General features: G+C 39.2%; 1 protein-coding gene across 6 annotated transcripts in view; it reads left to right on the top strand.

Annotated features, from left to right (window-relative positions):
• Positions 1 to 27,767, top strand: part of Cp110 (Centriolar coiled coil protein 110kDa) — a 446,477-nt gene that overhangs the window by 345,424 nt on the left and 73,286 nt on the right. For all 6 annotated transcript variants that reach the window (XM_067142187.2, XM_067142186.2, XM_068226427.1 and 3 more), the window contains one exon: positions 2,764 to 2,802. In XM_067142187.2, the coding sequence (XP_066998288.2) occupies positions 2,764 to 2,802 (39 nt within the window). The remainder of the gene's footprint in view (positions 1 to 2,763; positions 2,803 to 27,767) is intronic.

Here is a 27,767-nt window from a genome sequence, read left to right as displayed (position 1 = left end):
GCTCAATCTTATTATCATACAAAATATTTTTGCATGAGTTAGGATGACATGTAAATAATTTGGCCTACAACTATTGTCGTGATCACTGCTTGTACTACAAAACTTCAGTTTTATTCACTGTTCATCTTATCTTATTACCATGCAGAATATTTTTACCCTAGTTGATGCTTAGTCATTGCTTCTGACTTAACCACTCCTTGTACTTAACACAACCTCAGTGTGCATCCATACCTGCTCAATCTTATCATACAAAATATTTAATAATATTGAATATTAAATAATCCTTCAGGGAAGGAGAAACATTTTATAATTACTCATATTGGCAAGGATTATTATACAGTAGAGCATTAATCCGAGCTGTTGATATACTATCAAACAAGCCAACATGTTGTCAAAGTCTAAAGTTTTAATTTCTACGTTCTTCTGTGTTGCTCTGTGATATGCTTTTGTTCCTCCTCTTTTTTTTTTTCAATGAATTATTTTGTTTTTGTTCTACGTCGCACTGACGCAGGTCTTATGGTGACGATGGGATAGGAAAGGGTTGGGAGTGGGATGGAAGTGACCATGGCCTTAATTAAGGTACAGCCTCAGCATTTGCCTGGTGTGAAAATGGGAAACCATGGGAAACCATCTTCATGGCTGCTGCCAGTGAGCTTTGAACCCACTATCTCCCGAATGAAAGCTGATAGCTACATGATCCAAACCCCGCAGCCATTTGATCGGTGAAAATAATTAATTTTGTAATTTTTGCGTCTTACCAAGGGACTGTTGTATATTATTTATAATGTGTTTGCTGGACTTGATTATTTTGTTTTTAAGTTTTAAGGAAGAAACTCAGCTTTACAATCAAAGAAAGTAATGCTTGAGAAATGGGTAAAAGAACCAGTTTCCTATCTCATACTCTTGTCATCCTCCCTGTCAATGCACCCGTGTAACCCCGCACTCTTCTTCCTCATCAACCTAACTCCCCACATGGACATTTGGTTGCCATGACTTCCTAGCTCTATTCTAGGTCATCTTAAAAATCTCTATTCCAACCATCTCAGTAGTGGAAAAAGCTGAAAGAAATTAAATTATCAGTCTTCAGAAATAATGATTAGATTTATCTCTTACCTTATTACTATTATTTTTCCTTCTCTTTCTTGCCATTTAAATTGCTCATACCATTGATATTTGTATTTTTCGTGTGCATGTCCTTTAAAAAAGAACTACAGTAAAACCTCGTTAATTCAAAGCGGTAGGGACACAGAAATCGGACTTAGAATTACATGATTTCGAATTAACCGCCAACTCATAATTCAGACCTTGTACTGCATGCAATTAACCTTGATTCACAGTTTAAACTTTTCAGATGGCATGGAAAAAACCTATTTCCAAAATGTATCCAACAAGGTGTATTTACATTATTCAAATAATGCACTTGGATAACTCACTGTCAAACATAACCTCACGCAACGAAAGAAAAAAAGCATGAATCAAAGACGAGGAGAAATCTATGCTGGCTCCCCTGTGCAAGTGCTTTATTCATTGGATTAATGTACTGTGTGCATTTTAGATGCCCTGTACTTACACGGAAAGTACCTGATGCCCTTAAAACATTGTGGCTTATTGAACTTTCCTCTGATGAGAGGAGAAATTCTCTCGCTTCCATTGCATTACAACACAGTACAGTGACTCTATCCTTGTACTTTTTCCTGCCATGGCACTTCTCTCATAATTCAGAAATGCCAACCATTGCTGCATCACAAAGTATTCTAAGGTCCATTAATGCATGCAATCACTTTAATTCACAGTTTAAGGCTTTTAAATTCCATGGAAAAAGCTATTTCTGAAATGTATCCCACAAGATGCATTTACATTATTCAAATAATGCACTTGGATAAACCACTAGTAAACATAACCTCATGCAATGAAAGAAAAACACACACGATTCAAAGACGAAGACAAATTATGCCGGCTCCCCTGTGCATATGCTTTATTTCTTTGATTACTGTACTGTTTGCATTTTGTAGATGACTAGTACTTGCACGGAAACTGTCCGACGCTCTTAAAGCATCGTGGCTTATTGAACTTTCCTATGATGAGGGGAGGAAGTCTCTCGCTTCCATGTACATTGCAACACAGTACAATTACGATTTGCCAGCTCCTTTTAAACCATAAGTCTGTTGGAGCTCAGCATTAAAAAAAAAACAATGCAGTTTCATCGTCATTGACAATATTATTCAGTGTGTACGAATTGGTTATATGAGCCACGTTTCCTCACAAACTGTCAGCACGGCCAGTGTTCGCGGATTCTACTTCTCCGCACACTGCCTGCTACGTGATATTGTGGCGTTCCTTAAAACGTAAATACAAAAGAATTATGATTGCATTCGAACTAGCAAATATGAAGCACACTGTAGACACACCAAAGTGAGTGAAAGTGCGGAAAGCTACCCCTCCACATTCCAGAAGACGCGTTCTATCATGATGCGGATAAATTTTGAATTTAAATTACTCTGTAAAATAATATTTTTTAAAAAGTAAAGGCAGTTTTGAATTAAAGTCTTAATTTTGGCAATGGGACCGACATTGTTGTTCGAATTACGAATTATCCGTATTTTGAATTAAACAATTTAAATAACATGCAAAACCTTACCTCATGTTTCCAGAAACTAGAGCTTCTTCGAATCAGGTGGGATTTTGAATTATTGAGGTTCTACTGTGTTTCTCTGTTAATGTCCATAATAGGACAATTCACTTGAATTTACTCTTCTTTCACAGGGCACAGCCCTCCCCAGTCCTCTCCACCTGCAGCTTGTGGTGAGTTTTTTATTTCATTAAAAGTATTTTTTTCAAATTTCTAATATTGCATAAAAAATAAATATTACTGCTTATGTGATAAACTTGTATAATAATGTTGAGTCAGAGATCTATCTATAGTTTAATTAAGTTAAAAAAATGTTAAATTAGACCAGATAAATGTAATTTGTTTGCTTTGCTGTAGTTTCAAAAGTTATCCCTCGAATATATAAACATTTCATTGAAATTAATAATGGTTTGTAGGCTATCTTAGTGCTAGGAGCTAATAGCTTTTATGACATTTTAAAATAAGTTTTGTCATGGTGGACATTGTCATTATATGCATACTGTTTGTTGTTACATTTTGTTGTAATAATAATAGGGTGTGACTGCTGGAGAGGCCTGGTGCAAGTCTTCTCAGCTGAGGCCTGATAATAATGCTATTGTTTTTGTGCCACACTGATTACTTTTATGGTATATGGAGACACCTGACTCCTGTTAGGCGACCTGCATGTCTGTGATAATGGGACTGTACATATGATGAATTCTAATGCTGAAGGCAGCAAACACACTCTGCCCCTGACCTGAGACATCTGGGACCAAAGGCCAGTATGCTACCCATTTAGCCATGGAGTTGGACGTTTTGTTCTTGGCCCATTGCTGTGGAACACGTTGGCTGGAAAAAACATTGATGACCGTAACTTTTGGTCACAGACTCGGGTGTAGGTCTACTCTATATTGTAAGATTTTTCTCTATTAAATCATGTGTTTTAACTGATTGATTGTCCGCCTTCATAGCGTAACGGTTAGTGGTATTAGCTGCCGTCCTCGGGGGGCCCGGGTTCGATTCCCGGTACTGCCAGGAATTTAAAACTGACAGGAGGGCTGGTATGTGGTTGAAATGGTACATGCAGCTCACCTCCATTGGGGGTGTGCCTGAAAAGAGCTGCACCACCTCAGGATAAGGACACGACTTTACTTACTGATTGATTGATTGATTGATTGATTGATTGATTGATTGATTGATTGATTGATTGATTGATTGATTGATTGATTGATTGATTGTGCATGGCCTCTGGAGAGGCCTGGTGTACGACTTTATAGTTGATGCCCGTGGACGAAGTGCACATCAAGATGTCTGGTGATTATAATGAGGTAGGGAGAGGGTGAAACCCTGCATCGGCACTTAGCCTACTCCTGTCGAATAACACCAAGGAGTTCATTCGAGGCTTAACATCTCCATCCAATAGATGAATCGCTGTCAACAATGTCGTATGTCGTCACTCCATATGAACACTGCAGAAAGGCTTGGAATTGAACCCAGGCTTAAAGTGCAAAAATTAGTGATTAGAAATTGTATACCATCATCTTTCCAACCGGCCAGAATTCCTATCGTGACCATTTTTTCCACCAACGGGACTCAAAACAGCTAACCATGGTGTCAGATCTTGAAGACTTAATGCCTTATAGATCATGGCCATTAGGTGGGCATGTCTTTAAATAATGGCAATGTTTGTTGGATTGTCTGGGGAAGAGTAATGCTAATGAACACCTGAACAAGTTCACAAACATTTTTACCTTTCATCCGTAGATGATTACACAACCCAGCATTTTACATTTTTTTTCTTGTGGTCGCTGAACACAAATTCGTTGTTCGTTTCTGCGTATTTTGTCACATTTTCTCGCACTGGGTATATCAAATTAAGGGAGACCTAAATATTGCATATAAAAATACAATAGTTGATAATTTTGGAGCTATTTATAATATTTTAAGTATTACTTATATTTTTAAATAGTTGAATATTGACTTGAATAATTATCGAGTATAAAATTACAATGAAATATTTAGCATTGATTGTAATACTAGCTGATGTACCCGTGCTTCGCTACGGAATTCTACATTGTACATGGAATTCTAGTGTACGTGTTGTGAGCAAGATTGTATTAAATTGCATAGCACTTAACGTTACCCTAGAAACGCGACGGAGAAGTCAGCTAACATCTTTTCTCATATGAAGACTGAGTTAGAGAATTTTCACTGTAATGGTGAAATTGCATACTATCAGTCACAATCAGGTTGGGGATTTTTCATTATTTTCATTATAATGGTAGACACCCACTCTCCACCTGCCTTTTTAGATCCTCAGAAAGACTGTCTTAGTGGTTTTCCCAACTTAAATGAACATACATTACAATGGCGTCAGTAGGAACGGCGCGATTAAAATCAATGCTTTCATATGGAATACTCGATCAAATGAAACACCACACATTTTCTCATTTTTAACGAACAGGACTACACTACCGATCTAATGCGCCCCATACACGCGCAGACTTAGTCGGAAGTAAGTCTGCGCAAACCAGTCTCTTCAGACAGGTCTCTGTGTGTATGGCCGAAAAGTCTGCCAACAAAAAGCCTGCAGGCAAGTCTCTGACATTCTGGCGCTGCTTGAATTCAGCTGGAGACTTCGCGACGAAAGCGCTATCTCAGAGTAGCGGCAATAAGTGTAAATATGGTAACCTACAGGTATGAAAACTGAAATCATTTTCTGCACGTCTTCTTCGTGAAGAGAGCTACATTATGTCCAAATAACAACTCGTCTTCTATACTGACTATCTAATTAATTTCAATCCGTATATATTTTTCAACCATCCGAAGTGCATAATCTTAAACAGAAAACAGCTGAATGCATCGTATTCAACTTCCTCGGTAAATAATCATTTAATCTGAGCGTCTGTGGGCAACTGCATACTTCCGACTTACCTCCCAGAGGCAAGTCTGTGCAGGTAAGTATTCCAGAAGTCTGCACGTGTATGGGGCCCTTAACAGTCCAAAGTTCTAGATCTGGAATGACCAAGCTGCAGACAGCCGTGATTCGTGAACACTCTTTGTCTTTCTTCGGCGGGGAGAGGGTCGAATAGTGGAGACTCCCAGGGAAAAATATATGCCCTTTTACTAATCTGTTTCCTAGGAGTACCCAATGAGTCGGAAAATATCAATTCAATACACTGGTGGCGGAAAAATCTATCTGACTTGGAGGCAAATTGTTCCTCCAAGCCAGAGAACAAACCCTCTCTTCAATGATAATTTGGAATAAAATGAATGTAGAATTTAATAAAAGTGAAGAGAAAGAAGCTTTTCTTAAGAAACGGCTCTTTTCAGGGTTGAATTTTGAGTTATTTAGTGAATTGTGGTGCTATAATTTGGAATAGGCCTAAATTGTTATTCTAGACCAGGCCAATACTACTACTGCTGCTGCTGCTGCTGCTGCTGCTGCTGCTGCTGCTGCTACTAAGTCAGCCTCTGCCTTAAGCATGCACACTGCTCATTCAAAACAGCGCGTAAGAGTAGGGATCGAATAACTGGAATACTACGAAGAACCAGTGTGTTACGTACCAGCTGTATCAGAAAATGTATGAACCAGTGATATGACATGCTAAAGAAGAAAGATTTCTAACTCCCTGACTATTTCCCACCATTATTCAGTTAGGCTATTATATTCGGTAAGCAGCAGTAATCCCATCTATCGGAGTTGAGAGGCAGCATAAGAGACAAATAACATCACAACAAACAATGGTCAATGTAATGTTATTGTTGATCAATGTAATGCGCTTTCGATATTGTAGGCCTTCACATTTAGTTTTCTTCCGACTCTGAAATACCACTCATCATAGTCGGTACGGAAAAACTGAATACAACATAAATGATCGGAAATTGTATTCTCCATAACTTTTGTTATGTAGTACTTTTTGATAGGACCAAAAACATAGGTATTTAAATTTTAGGCGCCTTCCCCTAAACTACAATTTCATCCAGGGTGAATAAAATTGTCTATAGCTTAGACTGTAGATTCTTATTCCCCGACTACATACTGATTTTCATTAAATTCTGTTAAGCCATTTTCTCATGGCTCGGCATCGATATGGACTTAGAAACAAAAATGCAAATTCACGAATATCTGTGTTATCATAGCCGGTACGGTAAAAATGTATAAGACATAAATGGTCGGAAATTTAATTCTATATAACTTTGGTTATGTAGTGTTTATCGATACGACCACTAATAATATAAATATTTGAGAATTAAATTTGAGGTCTTCCCCTAAACTACCATTTCATTAAGCATGAATAAAATTATTTATAGCCTAGATTATAGTAGCTCATTCTCTGACTTTGTATACCAGTTTTCATTGATAGAGGACCACTAATGACGTAAATATTTTAGAATTAAATTTTAGGCCTTCCCCTAAACTACCATTTCATACAGCGTGAATAAAATTATTTATAGCCTAGATTGTAGCGAATTATTCCTTGACTTTGCATACCGATTTTCATTAAATTCTCTGGAGCCGTTTTCTAGTGATGTGTGTACATACAGACAGACAGACAGACAGACAGACAGACAGACAGACAGACAGACAGACAGACAGACAGACAGACAAACAGAAATTACGGAAAAGTAAAAAGTGCATTTCCTTGTTTCTGTGGACATGACCGATACAGAAATACCATTCTTTTCAAATTCTGTGCAATGTACAGGAAAAAACTCTTACTTTATATATATAGACTAGCTGATGTACCCGTGCTTCGCTACAGAATTTTACATTGTATACAGAATTCTAGGTTAGGTAGTGTACACGTTGTGAGCAAGATTGTATTAAATTGCATAGCTCTTAACGTTACCCTAGAAACACGACGGGGAAGGCACCAAACGTCTTTTCTCGTATGAAGTCAGGGAATTTTCATTGTAATGGTAGGCCTGCTTGCCCACCATCAGTCACAATCAGGTTGGGGAATTTTCATTATAATGGTAGACACTCACTCTCCACCTGCATTTTTACATCCTCAGAAAGACTGTCTTAGTGGTTTTCCCAACTGAAATGAACACACGTCATTACAATGATGTCAGTAGGAATGGCACAATTAAATGCAATGCCTTCATATGAAATACTCGATCAAATAAAAAACCACATATTTTCTCACTTTTAACGAACAGGACTACGCTGCCGATCTAACAGTCCAAAGTTCCAAAGTCCGTGAACACTCTCCGTCTTTTTCCGGCGAGGAGGGGGTCAAATAGTGGACACTCCCAGGGCAAAAACTATGCCCTTTTACTAATCTGTTTCCTAGTAGTATCCAATGAGCGAAAAATCTAAATTCACTACACTGGCGGCGGAAAAATCTATCTGACTTGGAGGCAAATATTTCCCTCTTTACTGCTAATTTGGAATAAAATTAACGTAGAATTTAATAAAAGTGAAGAGAAAGAGGCTTTTCTTAAGAAACGGCTCTTTTCAGGTTGAATTTTGAGTTAGTGAATTGTGGTGCTACAATTTGGAATAGGCCTAAATTGTTATTCTAGACCAGGCCATATTACTACTTTTTATTTGCTATGGTTTTACGTTGCATCGACACAGATAGGTCTTATGGTGACGATGGGATAGGAAAGGCCTAAGAGTTGGAAGGAAGTGGCCGTGGCCTTAATTATGGTACAGCACCAGCATTTACCTGGTGCGAAAATGGTAAACCTCGGAAAACCATCTTCAGGGCTGCCAACAGTGGTATTCGAACCCACTATCTCACGGATGCAAGCTCACAGCCGCGCGCCTCTAACCGCATGGCCAAGTCGCATACTACTACTACTACTAAGTGAGCCTCTGCCTTAAGTTTGCACACTGCTCATTCAAAACAGCACGTCAGAGTAGGGATCGAATAGCTGGAATAGTATGATGAACCAGTGTGTAACGTACCAGCTGTATCAGAAAATGTATGAAGCAGAGGAATGGCATGCTAAAGAAGAAAGTTTTCTAACTCCCCAGCTATTTCTCACCAATATTCAGTAAGACTGTTTAACTCGGTACGCAGCAGTAATCCCATCTATCGGAGTCGAGAGGCAGCATAAGAGACAAAGAACATCACAACAATGGTCAGTGTAATGTTATTGTTAATCAATGTTGTGCGCTTTCGATATTGTAGGCCTTCACATTTAGTTTTCTTCCGACTCTGAAATACCACTCTTACCATAGTCGATATGGTAAAACTGAATAAAATATAAATGATCGGAAACTGCATTCTCTATAACTTTTGTTATGTAATACTTTTCGATAGGACCAATAACATAGGTATTTAAAATTTACATTTTAGGTGCCTTCCCCTAAACTACAATTTCATCCAGGGTGAATAAATTTGTTTATAGCTTAGACTGTTGTTTCTTATTCCCCGACTCTATATACTGATTTTCATTAAATTCTGTCAACCCATTTTCTCGTGATTCGATCCTGGCTCAGTCCGGTGGTATTTGAAGGTGCTCAAATACGACAGCCCCGTGTCGGTAGATTTACTGGCACGTAAAAGAACTCCTGCTGGACTAAATTCCGGCACCTCGGCGTCTCCGAAGACCTTAAAAAAAGTAGTTAGTGGGACGTAAAGCAAATAACATTATTATTATTATCATTTTCTCGTGGCTTGGCGTTGATATGGACTTAGCAACATACATACATACATACATTATCATTATAGACTGTTATGCCTTTCAGCGTTCAGTCTGCAAGCCTCTGTGAATTTACTAAACGTCGCCACAATCCTCGATTTGCAACTAGTGTTGTGGACTCATTTAGTTCTATACCTCTTATCTTTAAATCGTTAGAAACCGAGTCTAACCATCGTCGTCTTGGTCTACCTCTACTTCTCTTACCCTCCATAGCAGAGTCCATTATTCTCCTAGGTAACCTATCCTCCTCCATTCGCCTCACATGACCCCACCACCGAAGCCGGTTTATGCGTACAGCTTCATCCATCGATTTCATTCCTAAATTAGCCTTTATTTCTTCATTCCGAGTGCCCTCCTGCCATTGTTCCCACCTGTTTGTACCAGCAATCATTCTTGCTACTTTCATGTCAGTTACTTCTAACTTATGAATAACATATCCTGAGTGCACCCAGCTTTCGCTCCCGTAAAGCAAAATTGGTCTGAAAACAGACCGATGTAAAGATAGTTTCGTCTGGGAGGTGACTTCCTTCTTACAGAATACAGTCGATCGCAGCTGGGAGCTCACTGCATTAGCTTTACGGCACCTTGATTCAATCTCACTTACTATATCACCATCCTGGGAGAAAACACAACCTAAATACTTGAAATTATCGACCTGTTCTAGCTTTGTATCACCAATCTGACATTCAATTCTGTTGAATTTCTTACCTACTGACATCAATTTAGTCTTCGAGAGGCTAATTTTCATACCATACTCATTGCACCTATTTTCAAGTTCCACGATATTAGACTGTAGGCTTTCGGCACAATCTGCCATTAAGACCAAGTCGTCAGCATAGGCCAGACTGCTTACTACATTTCCACCTAATTGAATCCCTCCCTGCCATTTTATACCTTTCAGCAGATGATCCATGTAAACTACGAACAGCAAAGGTGAAAGATTACAGCCTTGTCTAACCCCTGTAAGTACCCTGAACCAAGAACTCATTCTGCCATCAATTCTCACTGAAACCCAATTGTCAACATAAATGCCTTTGATTGCTTGTAATAATCTGCCTTTAATTCCATAGTCCCCCAGTATGGCGAACATCTTTTCCCTCGGTACCCTGTCATATGCTTTCTCTAGATCTATGAAACATAAACACAACTGCCTATTCCTCTCGTAGCATTTTTCAATTACCTGGCGCATACTGAAAATCTGATCCTGACAGCCTCTCTGTGGTCTGAAACCGCACTGGTTTTCATCCAACTTCCTCTCAACGACTGATCGCACCCTCCCTTCCAAGATGCCAGTGAATACTTTGCCTGGTATACTAATCAGTGAGATACCTCGATAGTTGTTGCAATCCTTCCTGTTCCCTTGCTTATAGATAGGGGCAATTACTGCTTTTGCCCAATCTGAAGGTACCTTACCAACACTCCACGCTAATTTTACTACCCTATGAAGCCATTTCATCCCTGCCTTCCCACTATACTTCACCATTTCAGGTCTAATTTCATCTATTCCTGCTGCTTTATGACAATGGAGTTTATTTACCATCCTTTCCACTTCCTCAAGCATAATTTCACCAACATCATTTTCCTGCTCCCCTTGAGCTTTGCTGTTCACAACACCACCAGGATGATTTCCTTTTACGTTGAGAAGATGTTCAAAATATTCCCTCCACCTCTCCAGTGATTCCCTGGGATCTATTATGAGTTCACCTGAATTACTCAAAACACTGTTCATTTCCTTTTTCCCTCCCTTCCTAAGATTCTTTATTACTGTCCAGAAATGTTTCCCTGCTGCTTGACCTAGCCTTTCCAGGTTGTTACCAAAATCTTCCCATGACTTCTTTTTGGATTCAAGAATTATTTGTTTCGCTCTGTTTCTTTCATCTACATACAACTCCCTATCTGCCTCGGCCCTTGTTTGGAGCCATTTCTTATAAGCCTTCTTTTTACGTTTACAAGCTGCTCTCACTTCATCATTCCACCAAGATGTTCGCCTTTTCCCGTCTTTACACACAGTTGTTCCAATGCATTCCCTGGCTGTTTCTACTACAGCATCCCTATATGCCACCCATTCACTTTCTATATCCTGAACCTGCTTAATGTCTACTGTTCGAAACTTCTCACTAATCATATCCATATACTTCCGTCTAATTTCCTCGTCCTGGAGATTTTCTACCCTTATTCGTTTGCAGACAGATTTCACTTTCTCTACCTTAGGCCTAGAGATACTTAGTTCACTACAGATCAGATAGTGGTCGGTATCATCGAAAAATCCCCGGAAAACTCGTACATTCCTAACAGATTTCCTGAATTCGAAGTCTGTTAAGATATAGTCTATTATGGATCTGGTACCCCTAGCCTCCCACGTGTAGCGGTGAATAGCCTTATGCTTGAAGAATGTATTTGTAACAGCTAAACCCATACTAGCACAGAAGTCCAGCAAACGCTTCCCATTCCCATTAGCTTCCATATCTTCCCCACATTTACCAATCACCCTTTCGTATCCTTCAGTTCTATTCCCAACTCTCGCATTGAAATCGCCCATTAGCACTATTCTTTCCTTGCTGTTGACCCTGACCACGATATCACTCAATGCTTCATAAAACTTGTCAACTTCATCCTCATCTGCACCCTCACATGGTGAATACACGGACACAATGCAAATTCACGAATATCTGTATTATCATAGCCGGTACAGTAAAAATGTATAAGACTTAAATGGTCGGAAATTTAATTCTGTATAACTTTGGTTATGTAGTATTTATCGATACGACCACTAATAATATTAGTACTTGAGAATTAAATTTTAGGCCTTCCCCTGAACTACCATTTCACTTAGTGTGAATAATATGATTCATAGTCTGAATCGCTTTCCAGCCAAATGTTCTTTCAACTTGGGGAACAAGTGATAGTCATTGGGTGCCAAGTCGGGTGGGTGGGTGGGTTGGTGGGTGGGTGATGATGTTCCACTGAAACTGTTGCAGGAGAGCAATGTTTTGCCGGGTGATGTGTGGGCGAGCGTTTTCGTGGAGAATGTTTACGACCTTGCTCAACATTCCTCTTTTCCAGTTCTGAATTGCCCGTCTGAGTTTTTTCAGAGTCTCACAGTACCTGTCAGCGTTAATTGTGGTCCCAGCAGGCATAAAGTCAACCAACAATACCCCTTTTCGATCCCAAAACAGTTGTCATGACTTTACCGGCAGACTGTGTTTGCTTGATTTCCGCGGCTTTGGCGAAAAGTGATGCCGCCACTGGCGTGGTTGTTGCTTGGTCTCAGGTGTAAAGTGGAACGGCCAGGTTTCGTCACCTGTGACAATTTAATCCAAAAAGTTGTCCTGTTCGGTTGCAAAGCATTGAAGAAATGTGTGGGAAGAATCAACTCGTTGCCGCATGTGGTCTTCAGTCAGCATGCGCACACCTTCCAGTATTTCAACTTTTCCGTTATATTCTGTGAGCAGCGCTTCGGGAAACCTCAGGAACCGAAGTGCAGAGATTATCCAGGGTGATCTGCCAATCTTCATGCATGATTTGCTCAACCTTCACGACTGTACAATAAAGGAGAGTACAAATGATCCACCTTATATCAATACAAAATATGTTGCTAATACAAGATCACAACATTTTTATTAGGTACCGGTTTCGATGTCTTTGGACACCATCATCAGCCACAATAGGTCAAATGCTCAAAGATATGTACATATATACATGTGTATACTATAATACAAAATATAGAACATTAGTAATAAAATGACATTAATTGGATAAAATATACAACTTGATGGTGCTTAAAAGTCATTCTTACAAGATTTACAAGTGCCACTGTGTGGCACAGTGACAAGGACTTTTTAAACCATTTGTTAACATTTTTTCACTTCTATTTTATAAAAGACCATCAAGTCCCTAACTTGTAAATCTTGTAAGAATGACTTTTAAGCACCATTATGTTGTATATTTCATCCAATTAATATCATTTTATTACTAATGGTCTATATTTTGTATTATTAATATATATACATTCAAAGATATAGGGTAGGATTCTCCACCTGTTCAATACTACTTAAAATGTGATATAATTAAAATGTCACATTTTTATTGTGAATTTTTAGGTACCGGTTTCAACATTTTTTGTGCTATCATCAGCCTAGGGTTAAGCAAACAAAGACATTGAGTAAATTACATATGTATTTACACAGATAAACCTTCTCAAATCCTAGCAATTTATAATTGCTTCACAACATAAAACATTTGACTGCACAAATATCTCCTATATATATCATAATAAAGTTCTAGAAAAGAGGTAAAATTATTCTATATACAGCTTTATGCATTTCTATCACCTGGTAATGTTAAATGCTGTAATTGTGTATAGAATTACAGTAGCCAACAAGTTTGTGTAAAATCTTCTTGATTATCTAAACAGCTGATTAAAATTAGACTATTGACCTATAGCATCTTTTTTGAACGTTCTATCATGAGAGATTTTAGCATATATACATTATTAGCTAATTTTTCAGATTATTACTATACAGTATAAAAGGGAAGACCCTTTATTGTCCAATGTTTGTAAAATATAGTTCCTCATGGATTATAATCAGAGAGCCATCATAAATTGGTCGGATTTTTAGAATCAAATAAAAAACTTTCATGGCATGTATCTTGTTTAAATCTTACTGAAATAGCTTGACTTTGTAGAGAATAAAATAGTTTTTGAACCTATATTTCAGTAGTATATTAAAAAATGTGAATGGACTGAGGCCATAGGTTGACAGGTGAGATTTCATGAAAAACTATGTTTTCAGGTGGTCAAACGTAACTCTGGAAAGATCTCGATTCAAACGGACCTAAAAGAAATTGAATACTGTGTAAGTATGACGTAAATGGATCAAGAAAGGTATTAGGCAATTTTAAGATAGAAACTCACCTCGAGCACCACGTTACCAGCGAGAAGTTAAAGAGGAACTGGCAAGCTAAACTGCCGAGCGGTGTGTTAGGCAACAAGCTGCACGCATCAGCGGGGAATCGGGGTGTGCCCGGTAGGAGGAGGGGGAGGGGAGGTCGCAAGAACAGGCGAGTAAGGGTCGGGGGGCGTGGATTCCGGTAGGGGTAATACACCAGTGTATTGCAAACTGTTTTGTATATTGGTTGATCTTTTGGAATTTTAAGCTTGCTAGTAACTGAAATGAGTATATCAAATAGGATAGAAGGTTTTTTGGACAGTTCATTAAGATCAAAATTAGGGTTGTAGTACTGGTCCAAAAGAATGAAGCACTGCTCTGTTAGGTCTAAAAGAAGCCCTTTATTCATTATTTCGATGATATCTAAATCATTGTTGATGCTGTAAAAGCTGTGTTTGTAATCACGCGTATGCTGTCCTATTGCTGAGAATCTTTTGTATTTAATGGCATTAATGTGTTCGTTATACTTGATTTTGAAGGATCTCCCTGTTTGCCCAATATAAACGCTGGAACAGTCATTACAGTGAAATCTGTACACACCTGACTTATCGAAAAGGTTGGGAAGGTTGACATGGCTAGAATTATGGAATGTATCAAGATTTCTGTTGTCAGTTTTAAAGGTGATTTTAGTGTGTGTTTTTTTTTTGAATAGGTTAGTTACTCGGTAAATATCAGGGCTAAATGTAAAGGTTGCATATGTTACTGATTTCGTTTATTCTTTCTGTAAATTGGTTTTGGTTCGGTGTTTAAACTTACGTATTATACGTTCTATAAAACCATGATTAAAACCATTGTGAAGGGCAATATTACGTATAGTATTAAGTTCTTTGTTCAGATCTGCTTTTGACATGGGAATATTGTAGGCACGATGTACTAAACTGTTATAGGTGGCACGCTTATGGCAAGGGGGATGTAAGGAGTCTTGCTGGATAGTTATAGCTGCATGCGTCGGTTTCCTGTAGATTTTATATTTAAAAGCAAATGGGAGTCTGGTAATAGTTAAGTCTAAAAAGTTGAGGGCCTTATTAATTTTGGATTCTATAGTGAACTTAATATTCGTATCGATGTCACTGAGGTGTGCTAGGGTGGTAGATGCATCGGTGTCGCGTTGATCCATGATGATAAACGTATCATCTACAAACCTAGACCATAAGACTATGTTGTTAAATTTCTTATCTTTTTCTGTTTTAGTGTACTCTAAGAAATCAAGATATATATTGGCTAGAATGCCGGATGCCGGCGAACCCATGGCTAGTCCGTCCTGTTTGTATATTACCTTGTTGAACATGAAATAATTATTACTAGTTAAAAGTTTCAATATGGGCATGAAATCCGCTATTTCAAGTTGGCTAAAATGGCCATGAGAACGTAGGCTTTTTAAGATAATTGGTATAACTTTTTCCAGTTTAATATTTGTATACACCGAGCTCGATAGTTGCAGTCGCTTAAGTGCGGCCAGTATCCAGTATTCGGGAGATAGTGGGTTCGAACCCCACTGTCGGCAGCCCTGAAGATGGTTTTCCATGGTTTCCCATTTTCACACCAGGCAAATGCCGGGGCTGTACCTTAATTAAGGCCACGGCCGCTTCCTTCCTACTCCTAGCCCTTTCCTCTCCCATCGTCGCCATAAGACCTATCTGTGTCGGTGCGACGTAAAGCAACTTGCAAAAAAATATTTGTATACATGTTGGTAATGTCAAAGGAATGCATGGTATGGTATGGTTGTAATTTAAAGTTGTCCAAGCGTTGGATTAGTTCAAGGGTGTTTTTAATGGATTTGTTTACCTGGAAAGTGTAGTGCTTGCTCAGAAACTGTTGAATAAATTGAGCTGTTTTGTAAAGTAGACTCAGTCTGAATTTTACTATAGGGCGTGTAGGGATTCCATCTTTATGAATTTTAGGTTACGCTTTAACAGTTGGCAGGCCAAAGTTCATATTAATCAATTTATTCTTTTCACTGTCCGTTAGTAAAAAATTTGTGTTTTTAAGTATCTGTTTTTATTGTCTTTGAATGGACTGGGTAGGATCTTTATCCACAACTGTGAAGGATTTGTCTGTGAAAAATGTTTTTGTTTTTTCGATATAGTCTGCTTGGTCCATTATGACAGTAGCGTTCCCTTTGTCTGCTTTAGTAATAATGGTTTCTGAATTTCTAATTTTGTCTTTAAGTTGAAGAATCTTCTTTCTGTCTGTAAGTTGTGTTGAAGATATAAGGTGTGCTGGTGTAATGAAAATATTATTTATTTGTTTTTTAGCCTCATGTCTGGTTTCATCTTGAATATCAATGGGCATTTTGCTAATAGCTGCTTCTGTCTCTATTACTAATTTTTTGGCCATGTTTGCTAAATAAATGATAAATAAATTATTATATATATATATATATATTTGTTCATTTGACTTATTGTGGCTGATGATGGTGTCCTAAGATATCAAAACTGGCACCTAATAAAAATGTTGTGATCTTGTATCAGGAACATATTTTGTATTGATATAAGGTGGATCATTTGTACTCTCCTTTATTGTATGTTAGTCTCCTTTCAATACGTACCAAATATGTTTTTAATATTAAACTTCACGACTGTCTCGACGGAAATTGATGATCTCCAGCTCCTTTGTTCGTCATGAATTTCAGTCCGACCGGCTGCAAACTCTCGACACCACTTACAAACATTTTTCACGTTCCATGCACGACTCACCATACACTTCCGTCAATTGGCGATGGATTTCAGTCGGTTCAGTACCTTTTGCATTAAAAAACCGAATAACTGCACGCACTTCGCACTTAGCTGTAACATCCGACAGGAGATCCATTCTCAACGACTGCCAAGCCAAGACTGAGTGCCTCAGCACGGCGTGCGTGTGTTTATATGCGAGTGCGGGAAACACGCTTCACAATATTGTGACCAACAGCCACACGAACAGAGTTCTGTATTTATAAATAATAGGAGACCTCATTTTTGGGATTACCCTCGTATATCAATCTCTTCTTGAAGTTTACATACCGGGCGAGTTGGCCGTGCGCGTAGAGGCGCGCGGCTGTGAGCTTGCATCCGGGAGATAGTAGGTTCGAATCCCACTATCGGCAGCCCTGAAAATGGTTTTCCGTGGTTTCCCATTTTCACACCAGGCAAATGCTGGGGCTGTACCTTAATTAAGGCCACGGCCGCTTCCTTCCAACTCCTAGGCCTTTCCTATCCCATCGTCGCCATAAGACCTATCTGTGTCGGTGCGACGTAAAGCCCCTAGCAAAAAAAAAAAAAAAAAAAAAGAAGTTTACATACTCCCACGCTTCTCCTTATTTCCTCATTTTGTATTCTATCTCGTCTTGTCTTTCCCTGTATGCTCCTCAAGAACCTCATTTCAGCTGCTTGTATCTTACTTTGGTTCCGCTTAGTCAACGTTCAGGCTGCTGAAGCATAGGTCAGTACAGGTTTATAATAGGATTAGTATAAAACATTTTTGTACTTCATTGGCTACAAAAGGCATCTGTTCTCCATGTTAGGAGCGGCCTACAAGTTTCAGCTGGCAGTAGCTCTAAAATGCCTTTGGGAGTGGCGAACCCACTGTAATAAAAGCCTATATGATGACAAGTGATGACATTCAGTATCTTTATGAATTCATAAATGTGAACTAAATAATTAACAGTCCTAGATGTCACCTTGGAATGAACGCTTGGCTGCCCAGCGTCTGACTGCATCATGTTTGTCTTCTCCTTTCAAACACCAACAGTAGTCGGACGTCATTGGTATATCCCACCTCCAATGGTATCTTCTTTCTGCCTCCTTGATGTCCTGGTGGAATCTCTCTCCCATCTCTTCATTAACAGCTCCAAGATTTTCTGGAAAGTGATTGAGATGAGAATGTAGGAAGTGCAGCTTCAGACTCATTCTACACCCCAACACTTAAATGTGATCCAACATCATTTTCACTATTGTTTCATACCGTTCATCCTTTACATTTCCTAGGAACTTCGTCATGACATCTGTCATTGAAATCCATGCAGCAAGTTCCATGGCATTCATTGTCTGTTCAAAGCTTTTGTCTTCCAGAAGCTTTCTGATTTATGGCCCATTAAAAATGCTTTCTCCTTGACCTTTGTATCTGATAAGTGTGGAAAATTGTTTGCAATATACTTGAAACAGGGGCTACTTTTGTCATAGGCCTTAATAAGCTGCTTCATGATTCCCAGTTTGATGTGTAGCGGTGGGAAGGTAATTTTTGTGGATCAAGTAAGACAGCATTTGTATCTTTTTTTTTTTTTTACACCAGATATCAAAACTTCTCTCTTGGGCCAGGAAGGTGTAGATCAGTGTTTGTCCCAAGCTCTGCTGTCCCATTCAAATAAATAAGAAGGGAATTTAGTGAAGCCTGCTTGTTGTCCTAATAGAATACCGCACACCTTCAAGTCAGTACAAACATCCTGCCTGTGCTCATCCTATACGATTTTGTCTAATACAGTTTGCATTGTGATATAATTTTGTTTTAATGAAACAGAATGTGCCACAGGAACTGAAGCTTGAATGTTTCTGTTTGTGAAGTGGTACATCCTTTAAGCTCCTCTTAGAGAAATCCATAAACGATCTTCATTCTTCCGGATTGTAATCCCTCCCTAGCTGTTCTATCAACCCTGGAATGTCACAGCCATAGCTCAGATCATCTTTCTTTTTTAAATACTTCCTGAACTCCCTATCTCTATGTCTATATCAAGAAAAGGTAGTTCAAGTTACAAGATTTTTTTTTTCCAGTTGTGACCTAGCAGTTCACTTTCTTCCTTCGTGAGACCAAGGTCTCGTATCAGATCACTCAATTCCGACTGTTTAAACAATTGTAGACTTACTGTATCTTAGGCTGGTGAGAAATCTATGTCAACTTGCTCGTCATCAGAATTTGACGACCACAAACCTACTACGCTGACATAGCAGGGAGAGAGGTGATACTCCCACGTGGCGTGTCCCACGTGGTGGATAGGGGGTCCTAACCAGCTTGCCGGCGGAGTTGAGCGAAATACAATAGCTCTCGTGGACCAAACACACAACCCTCTGTGGGTGGGGGACGCAGACGAAGAATACATCCACGGTATTCCCTGCCTGTCGTAAGAGGCAACCATTAGGGGCGACCAAGGGATGATTGAATTAGAACCATGAGACTACTTGTAATTAGTAGCCTACCACCATGCGGTGAACACCATGGGTCGCTTTTACTTACGCATAGTACCACTATGTTAGATACGAAATAGGTTTGTGATTAGTAGCAACGGAGTGTGCTGTCGGCTTTTACAGTACGTGTGATTAGTGTCACTATATGAGCGACACCATGGTTCTGCCTTACCTATGATTAGTACCCACTACATGAGGAACACCACGGGATAGTAAGAGTCCCTGTGGTTACTACACTTATGTTATGAACACCATAGGTTTGCGTTGCATGTCAATAATGCCGCAGTGTGAGAAACACCATAGGTCTGTATTACATGTGCGCATTACATTACCTGTGAGTAGTACCATAATGTGTGGAATACCGCGAGTCTGATAGCAAACACTCGTAATCGGGTAGGTTTGTCTTCCAGACAGGATGCCTCTTCATCTATGTGTTTGGAGATGACTATACAGTTACACAATTTGCCACAGTGATGATAGGTAGTCTCAGGTGGAGCAGTCATGTGATTTCTAGATCTCCTCAGCACTTCTTTTTCTTTCCTACATTGCCTCTTGTCATTCACTCTATGTCGGCGGTTTTCTTCAAAAGATAGTGTGCTGTAATGGACTAGCGATCTCCAGGATGAACGGTCAAGGGCTAAGTTCTCCCACTTATCAACATCATTGTTACATCTCATCAAATTAGCCTTGATTACATCTTTAAATCGCTTCCCCTGACTGCTTACACAGTGTTTCCCTACTGATAGCTCAGAGTAAAACACTTGTTTGGGAATGCGATTATTGGGCATGTGAACTACATGCCTTGTCCATTGAAGCTGGCGTCTTAAAACCATCAATTCTATACTGGTAATGTGTGCCACGAGTCTACGCTACTTTTGATTAGTACCGCAACATGACAAATACCATGGTTCTACTTTCCTAGCAATAAGTACCATTATGAGGGGCTGATGACTTGGATTTTGGACCCCTTTAGACTACAAGCATCATCGATTCAGTAATGTGCTTTAGTAGCCATCCCTTTGCCAGTCATACTATTGTTTTACGTCAGTTTCTGTGAATGTGAGGCATTGCGGGTCGGATCCACTGATTGTTTTAAATGCATATCCATCCATTCTTCATCCTTACATTTTGAATTTTGGTCACTGGAGGATTTGGGACTTTTAAATTGTCATTATATTTCATCTCATTTCGTACCATTAAGGGCTGATGACCTAGATGTTAGGCCCCTTTAAACAACAAGCATCATCATCATCATCATCATCAGAATTTGAGGAACCCTCAGAGTCGGAGTCAGGTAAACTGGTAGGAGATTGAGGTATTGGAATTTTCGGTCCATGAGGAACAGGTCTCATTGCCAATTTTAAATCCGGGTACACCCTACTGTCCTTGTTTCTCTTATTGAATCCTGCTATTTTACACGGGCAAAAGTAACAGTCACTGTTGTGGTCCTGGGGCTCGTGCCAAACCATTCCTATCCCAAATCAAAGGGTCTTACTTTTCTCTATTCTTGTCTGTCTTCGGTTTTCAAGGCACATTTTACAAATTACGTGACAAGCCCACGACTTGTCCAACTCTCCTAATTTTACCTTAAAATATGCATAATATGTATGTTTCACCAAAGCAGTTATTGGCCTACTCTGTCCCTTCATACGTCCACACACGTAACAGAATGTGCCTGGCTTATTCACAATTGTCTTTTAATCCTTGACGCACTTGCCATTTTCACAACACAATATATAAAAAGCCAGACATCCACCACACTCATGGCGCAACTGACTGTCACAGGACTTCACCACATTGCCGCTACCATCGGAGGGGACAAAAGTCGATGGAGTTGGTTTGGGTTGACAAACACATGCAACAGTAACAAAGCAAACTGCGGCCACACTAAAAACAGCCGATTCTCTTTTATTCACAAAGGAGCACTAAGCCGCAGTGACACATTTTCAGACAGTGAATGGCAATTAACACGAAAACTAGATTTGTTACAAAAGAAGCAATGACATTTCTGATATCAGGAGATCTTATTTAGTTAAAATCGCTTATTAGATGCTTTGCCGCAAAAATCGTGCTGGGTTGTGTTATTAGTAAATGGAACAATATAGGAGCTCACTCCCAGTGATAACCACAAATGTTAGTAGAATGATACCTCATATATCACTTCCCACGTGAATAAAGTGACTAGAGCCTTGTTTATTGCTTGACTTCTCTGGTAAACCATGTAACAGTGCACTTTTTCCAGACAGATCAGCATCAGTCTCCTGCACATATTCAGTGGTAAACCCTTTGCATGTAAACAATGGCTGGTGTTATAAGACCTGCCAAATGCATATTACCCTGCACTACCTTCATCATTAATATCACAAACACCCCATAGAAGGTCACAATGACTACACCTCGTCCAATACCTAGTAATTTCTATTTAGACTCTGTCCAGTATCTACACTGGCCTAGCTACCAGCACTCTAGACAAATGAATTTGTGATCATCGTTTCACGTGAGTATATACCTGATGCTTTCTTTTTTAAATCTGAATTGTTGAAGGAAAATCATCATGAAATTAATTTGGAGAGAAAAAACACCAAATAGTAAAGTACTGTCATTTGGGTTCAGTTTGGATACAGGAGGTAATTTTGGACAAAACTGTACTTTTCTGTTTTAATACTGGTCACTCTGCATTTCCTAAGATAGAATCTCCACAATCACATTGTTTGAATTGAAGACAAATTCCCATGCAAATTTTGGTGTGATTATCTTGTATTTCTTAAGAAGTATTGAAGTTACCAGTGGCCTTTTCTTGCCAGCTTCATTGTAGCCTTTGCAATTGCTACAGAAACTTCTTACTGTGCATATGTACAAGAAGAGTCTAGCTGTTGGTAATTATTGTCTACGGTGTGTTCTGTTTTGTTCAAAAGTATCTCTGAAGGTTCTTTGAAGTTTATCCCTACACCTTCCAGTCTACATAGTTTTCTGTGAATCTGTACTAGGTTGGAATAATTTTGTACAGTGCCATGTGTGTACAGGAGAAGCTTAGGAGGACAATTGCATTGCAATTAAAAACAAAGTAAAATTGATGTGGCTGGGCTGAATGGCTCAGAGAGTTAAGGTGCTGGCTTTCTGACCCCAACTTGGCAGGCTCGATCCTGGTTCAGTCCGGTGGCATTTGAAGGTACTCAGATACGTTAACCTTGTGTCGGTAAATTTACTGGCATATAAAAGAACTCCTGCTGGACTAAATTCTGGCACCTCGGCATCTCTGAAAAAGCATAAAAGTAGTTGGTGGGACATAAAGCCATTAACAAACTTGATGTGACAGTAAAAGCTATTACAGCCAGGATAATGTCATACTGCAATGCCAAGAAGAATTTTCGGGTACCAAGTTCGACATTACAGAGTAAGACAAACTGAACAAACCTCAAAGCAATTGGAGCACCACCAGTCCTGGACAGTGAAGAAGTGAAAATGCTTGTATATGATATCCTCAGAGCAGCAAAGTGGGGGTACCTTCTGATATACAGTATATTGTAAAACGATTCGTTGACAGAGCAGGAAGAAAGGGGAATGATTTACTCAGAACCTTCTAGGTGCTGAATGGACAAGGGCCTTCTTGAAGAAACTTGCTGACTTTCTCTCCATTTATCTGTTGGAGAATATCAAGAGAGCTCATGCTGAGATCAGCTCAGAATCCATGCAGGAACTTTTCATCCATTTGCAATGTACTCTTCAAAATATTCTACCTGGAAGCATCATGAACTATGATGAAACCAACTTGAGTGATGTCTCCACGAAGAAACATATTGTTAAGAGAGGCAGGAAGTATGCAGAGAGAGTAATGGATTTTACAAGACAAATATTTCTGTCATGGTGCGGATGAGTTGGGATGGGAAACTATTGCCCATGGACATCTTGGTACAAGGCTAAGTATCTGTGGGATATCTGGCAAGGTGGTCCACCCAGCACCAGATATAACAGGAACAAAATGGGATAGTCCAATCTCCCAGTTTTTGAAGACATTAAAAATAAATAAATAATAATAATATCCATTTTTATAATAAAGTGTATTGTAATTATGTGATTTCAGTCTAAATGTCATGTAGAATAAATAAATTTGCCGGGCCGAGTGGCTCAGACGGTTGAGGCGCTGACCTTCTGACCCCAAATTGGCAGGTTCGATCCTGGCCCAGTCCAGTGGTATTTGAAGGTGCTCAAATACGTCAGCCTCATGTCGGTAGATTTGCTGGCACATGAAAGAACTCCTGCGGGACAAAATTCCGGCACCTCAGCGTCTCCGAAAACCATAAAAGTAGTTAGTGGGAAGTAAAGCAGATAACATTATTAAAATAAATAAAATAAGTAGGTATATTACAATCGTGTCAAATATAATTTAGAAATATTAATGTGGTGTCATAAAAGTTAATGAAATAATGTGGAATGTGAGGTAATGGAAAGTAAGTGAAAACTTGCTCATTCCGTGGACTTTGTTGTTTTTATAATTACTCATTTCTTCAGATCATACTGTAATACTTATGAATACAACATCAGAAATTTAAATTATTGCTTTACAATTATTTATGTGAGAAGTAACTTCTAGTATCTGAAGTACAAATATCAGACAGTGGAGCTTCACCATTTGTTTGCTGCATTTTCTGAAAATTCACAAAAATGGGCTGAGTGAGTTTTGGTATCATACTCTTCAAGTGTAGTTTGTGGTTGTATTTTGATGAAATATTTTTTAATGTAAGTAAGGGATGCCTTCGCTATTTAATACATTCGTTTTTGTACCTGTTTGTCCAAATTAACCTTAACCATTGGAGTAACATCGGACATAATATCATTTTCTTAAGACTGTGGTGCGCTGTTACGTTCATCTTCCAGAGTTCCTTATATTTATTACATTATGTTCCTAGCTGAAAGCCAACGGCCGTAGCCGTGTTGAAACACCGGATCCCGTGAGATCTCCGAAGTTAAGCAATATTGGGCATGGTCAGGAGTTGGATGGGTTGCCGCGCGCTGTTTGGGGGGGGGGGGGGTTAAGGGAATGGAGGAGCAGAAAGGAACTGGCCACCCTACCGTACGTAAACTCTGGCTCAGGAACACCTCTCCGGAGGTTCGGACCTGCCTTCGGGCAGAATAACCCTTACCCCTTACCCTACCTAGCTGAAGAAAATAAAATAATAACAAGGATGCTCATAATTAGTGAACAGTAACAAGAAAAGTTTCACAAGTGTCCGAAATAACTCATGTGACAGTATTAGAATTTGTACTTACATCTGTTAGGTTAATTTAATCTAAAATTGAACAAGGAATATGTCCTTAAAATGAAGCAAAGCTGTGAAAGAGGTGTGCGTACAACGCCTCAAGTGTGCATGTAGAGGGCTGTGAGGCCTCTGTATGCGCGTGGGCTCGGGTCAGTATAGGGTATGCCCACACTGACCTATAATACATTGCTAAATCCTGCATGCTGTGGAGTCAATCAGGTCTTGGATCGCATCCTTTGGAATTGTGGGTTCTGCTTGCTGCACACAAGGGTCAGTCCGTGTACAGTTCGGGGTAGCTGAAGGAAGTTCTTGATGTGTCTGCCCAACGTGTCCCTTACAAGTCCAATAGGGCTTAGGTCCAGGGCCCTGGTGGTCCACTGTAAATGCATAATAATTTGCAGTGCAAAAGCTGGCATTATTCTGCTGATAATCCTGTCCACATACTATCCCATCACTAATGGTGGTTTCACTTGAAACCTAGTAACTCTCCTGATCATTATGCCTGGGGCTGGTACCGCGAGCCTTTCAGCAATAAGATAAGCATGTCCCCACGTCCCTGGTATATCATTGTACATAATTGCGATGATCACTGTGGCAAAAAAAAAAAAAGTGATTTATTAGAAAAGGAAGAAAAAACAGTTATGCCAGTCATCGCCCTAGCGTGACCATTCCTGATACAGGACAGTCTCATACATTGATGATGTGGGGTCATTGCAACATGTGCTGCAGGGACCCGTGCGCCATTAGCTTGAATTTCCCCCGCTACTGCTTAAGGGCCTGTCCTGAACATCCAGATGATGTGGCGATCCTCCTCCACTGTTGTCCGTTGGATTGGCCCTATCACATGTCTCCAAGAATGTGTCCCTTCATTTGACCATTGTTGACATATACATTGAACCATAGATGCATTTGGACCAACATGTACAGCTAGAGGTGGCACAGATAACCCACTCTAATATAGACCAATTGAAGCCATGTGTGCAAAAATGGTCTTGCCCTCATTTTCTTGGAACTGAGAAAATGAAGGTTTTGTCAGTCAATCACTACTGATCTGCATTTAGGGCAGTCACCCAGGTGGCACATTCCCTATGTGTTGTATTTCTAGCCTTTCCTTAAATGATTGTGAAGTAATTGGAAATTTATTGAACATGTCCCTTGGTAAGTTATTCCAATACCTAACTCTCCTTTCTATAAACAAATATTTCACCCAATTTTCCTCTTGTATTCTAACTTTATCTTCATATTGTGATCTTTCGTACTTTTAAAGACATCACTCGAACTTATTCGTCTACTAATGTCTAGTACATTACCAGAAATACATAAGTCATGGAATAGAGGCCGTAAGAAGCCATTTGCATATGAGAAACGTCACATTCGTGAACATGCCATTTAAGCATGGGTCAATGTTCCAAGTTGGTGTAGTTTCAGTTTCACTGTTTCACCAATAGAGGAGTTCATTTAGGCGCTAGTTTTGAATGCGTGGCATTGAGGTGTACCTCCTGGTATTATTATTATTATTATTATTATTATTATTATTATTATTATTATTATTATTATTATTATTATTATTATTATTATTATTATTATTATTAAATGCGCTGACATAGGCAAGCTTTGTGTAAATGTGTGGTGCATTGTGACACCATTCGGTCTGTGCCGTGAAGAGTTTCTAACCTATCTTTCATGTGAAGGATTCAGAAATTTTGAGGCATGACTAGTAGCTTGTAATATCACAAATGTGTAATTTTGTGGATACAGAACAAGATTTGAAATAAAGTGACAGCACATTGTAAGATGAAGTTGTTTGTTGGTTTAGAGATTTCAAGTTTGTGAAGTATGTTTGTATGTGTTCGGCCTTGATCCAGCCTGGCTGCCAACTGTATTATCTGCAGCACTGCGTGGTTAAGCTCAGGGTTGCCAACATCAGTGGTTTTCCACTGAATCTGGTGGTTTTTTAAGGTTAAGGTAGGGAAAAAACTGAGTCAGTTTTAGGTGGGAAATTTGGTGGTTTTTATGATGATTTAAAAGTTTGTTTGATATTAATGATTGTTGAGAATTTTTCTCATCATTTGGGTTAATGCATAATGTAATATGACGAGAGTACACATGATATTTGAAATGGAGCAGGTAGCTATGAATTACTAGGGGGTGATATTACATAGCATAGTGAAACTTCCGTGGGGGAGTCCCCTCGCTCAGGTAAGATCATGATGGTATGGCCCATTGTGTCATCGTAAAGTTAAGTTACTTTGCTCTGCGTGCGTGGTATTCCGTATGGTTTGCGATCTTTTGCATTTTCTTCACTAAGTTAATTAGTGCTTTTCATATTGTTGTTTTTACATTCTTTATCTCCCTACTATAGTGCAGTATGACATAGTTTACAGTTTAGCATAGCATAAGTTAGTGAAATAGGCTATAGGTTTTAAAGGTTTAGTTGTTCAAAGTAGATGTAATATAATTTACATCTGTATGTTAATTAGAGTATAGTTCGTCTATACACTATATAATTTTATTTCTTTTATTCTTAATAATAATGTTTTAGTGTCGGATGTTGTTAGGAAGTGCATCCAATATCTTTCAAGTTTTTGTGAATTTGTTTTCACTTGTGATTCCGGCTCCATGGCTAAATGGTTAGCGTGCTGGCCTTTGGTCACAGGTGTCCCTGGTTCGATTCCCAGCAGGGTAGGAAATTTTAACCATCATTGGTTAATTTCGTTGGCATGGGGGCTGGGTGTATGTGTCGTCTTCATCATCATTTCATCCTCATCACGACGCGTAGGTCACCTACGGGCGTCAAATCAAAAGACCTGCACCTGGCGTCCGGAACATGTCTTCGGACACTCGGCACTAAAGCCATACGCCATTTCATACTTGTGATTCATGTGTGATTTTCTGAGTCCAGAATTATGTTTTACGACGGCTGTGTGCGACACTTTTCTTGCAGTTACTAGCTGATGTACCCGTGCTTCGCTACGGGATTCTCAGAAAGACTGATTTTGTGGTTTTCCTAACCGAATTCAACATAGGTCATTATAAAAACATCAGTAGGAATGTAGCAATTGAAAGCAATGTTATTATATAAAATACTTGATCAAATGAAAAACTGCACACTTTCTCACTTTCAACGAACAGTACT

This window comes from Anabrus simplex, chromosome 2 (assembly GCF_040414725.1).
Source record: "Anabrus simplex isolate iqAnaSimp1 chromosome 2, ASM4041472v1, whole genome shotgun sequence".
NCBI classification, from domain to species: Eukaryota; Metazoa; Arthropoda; class Insecta; order Orthoptera; family Tettigoniidae; genus Anabrus; species Anabrus simplex.
This window is presented reverse-complemented; position numbering and strand designations above follow the sequence as displayed.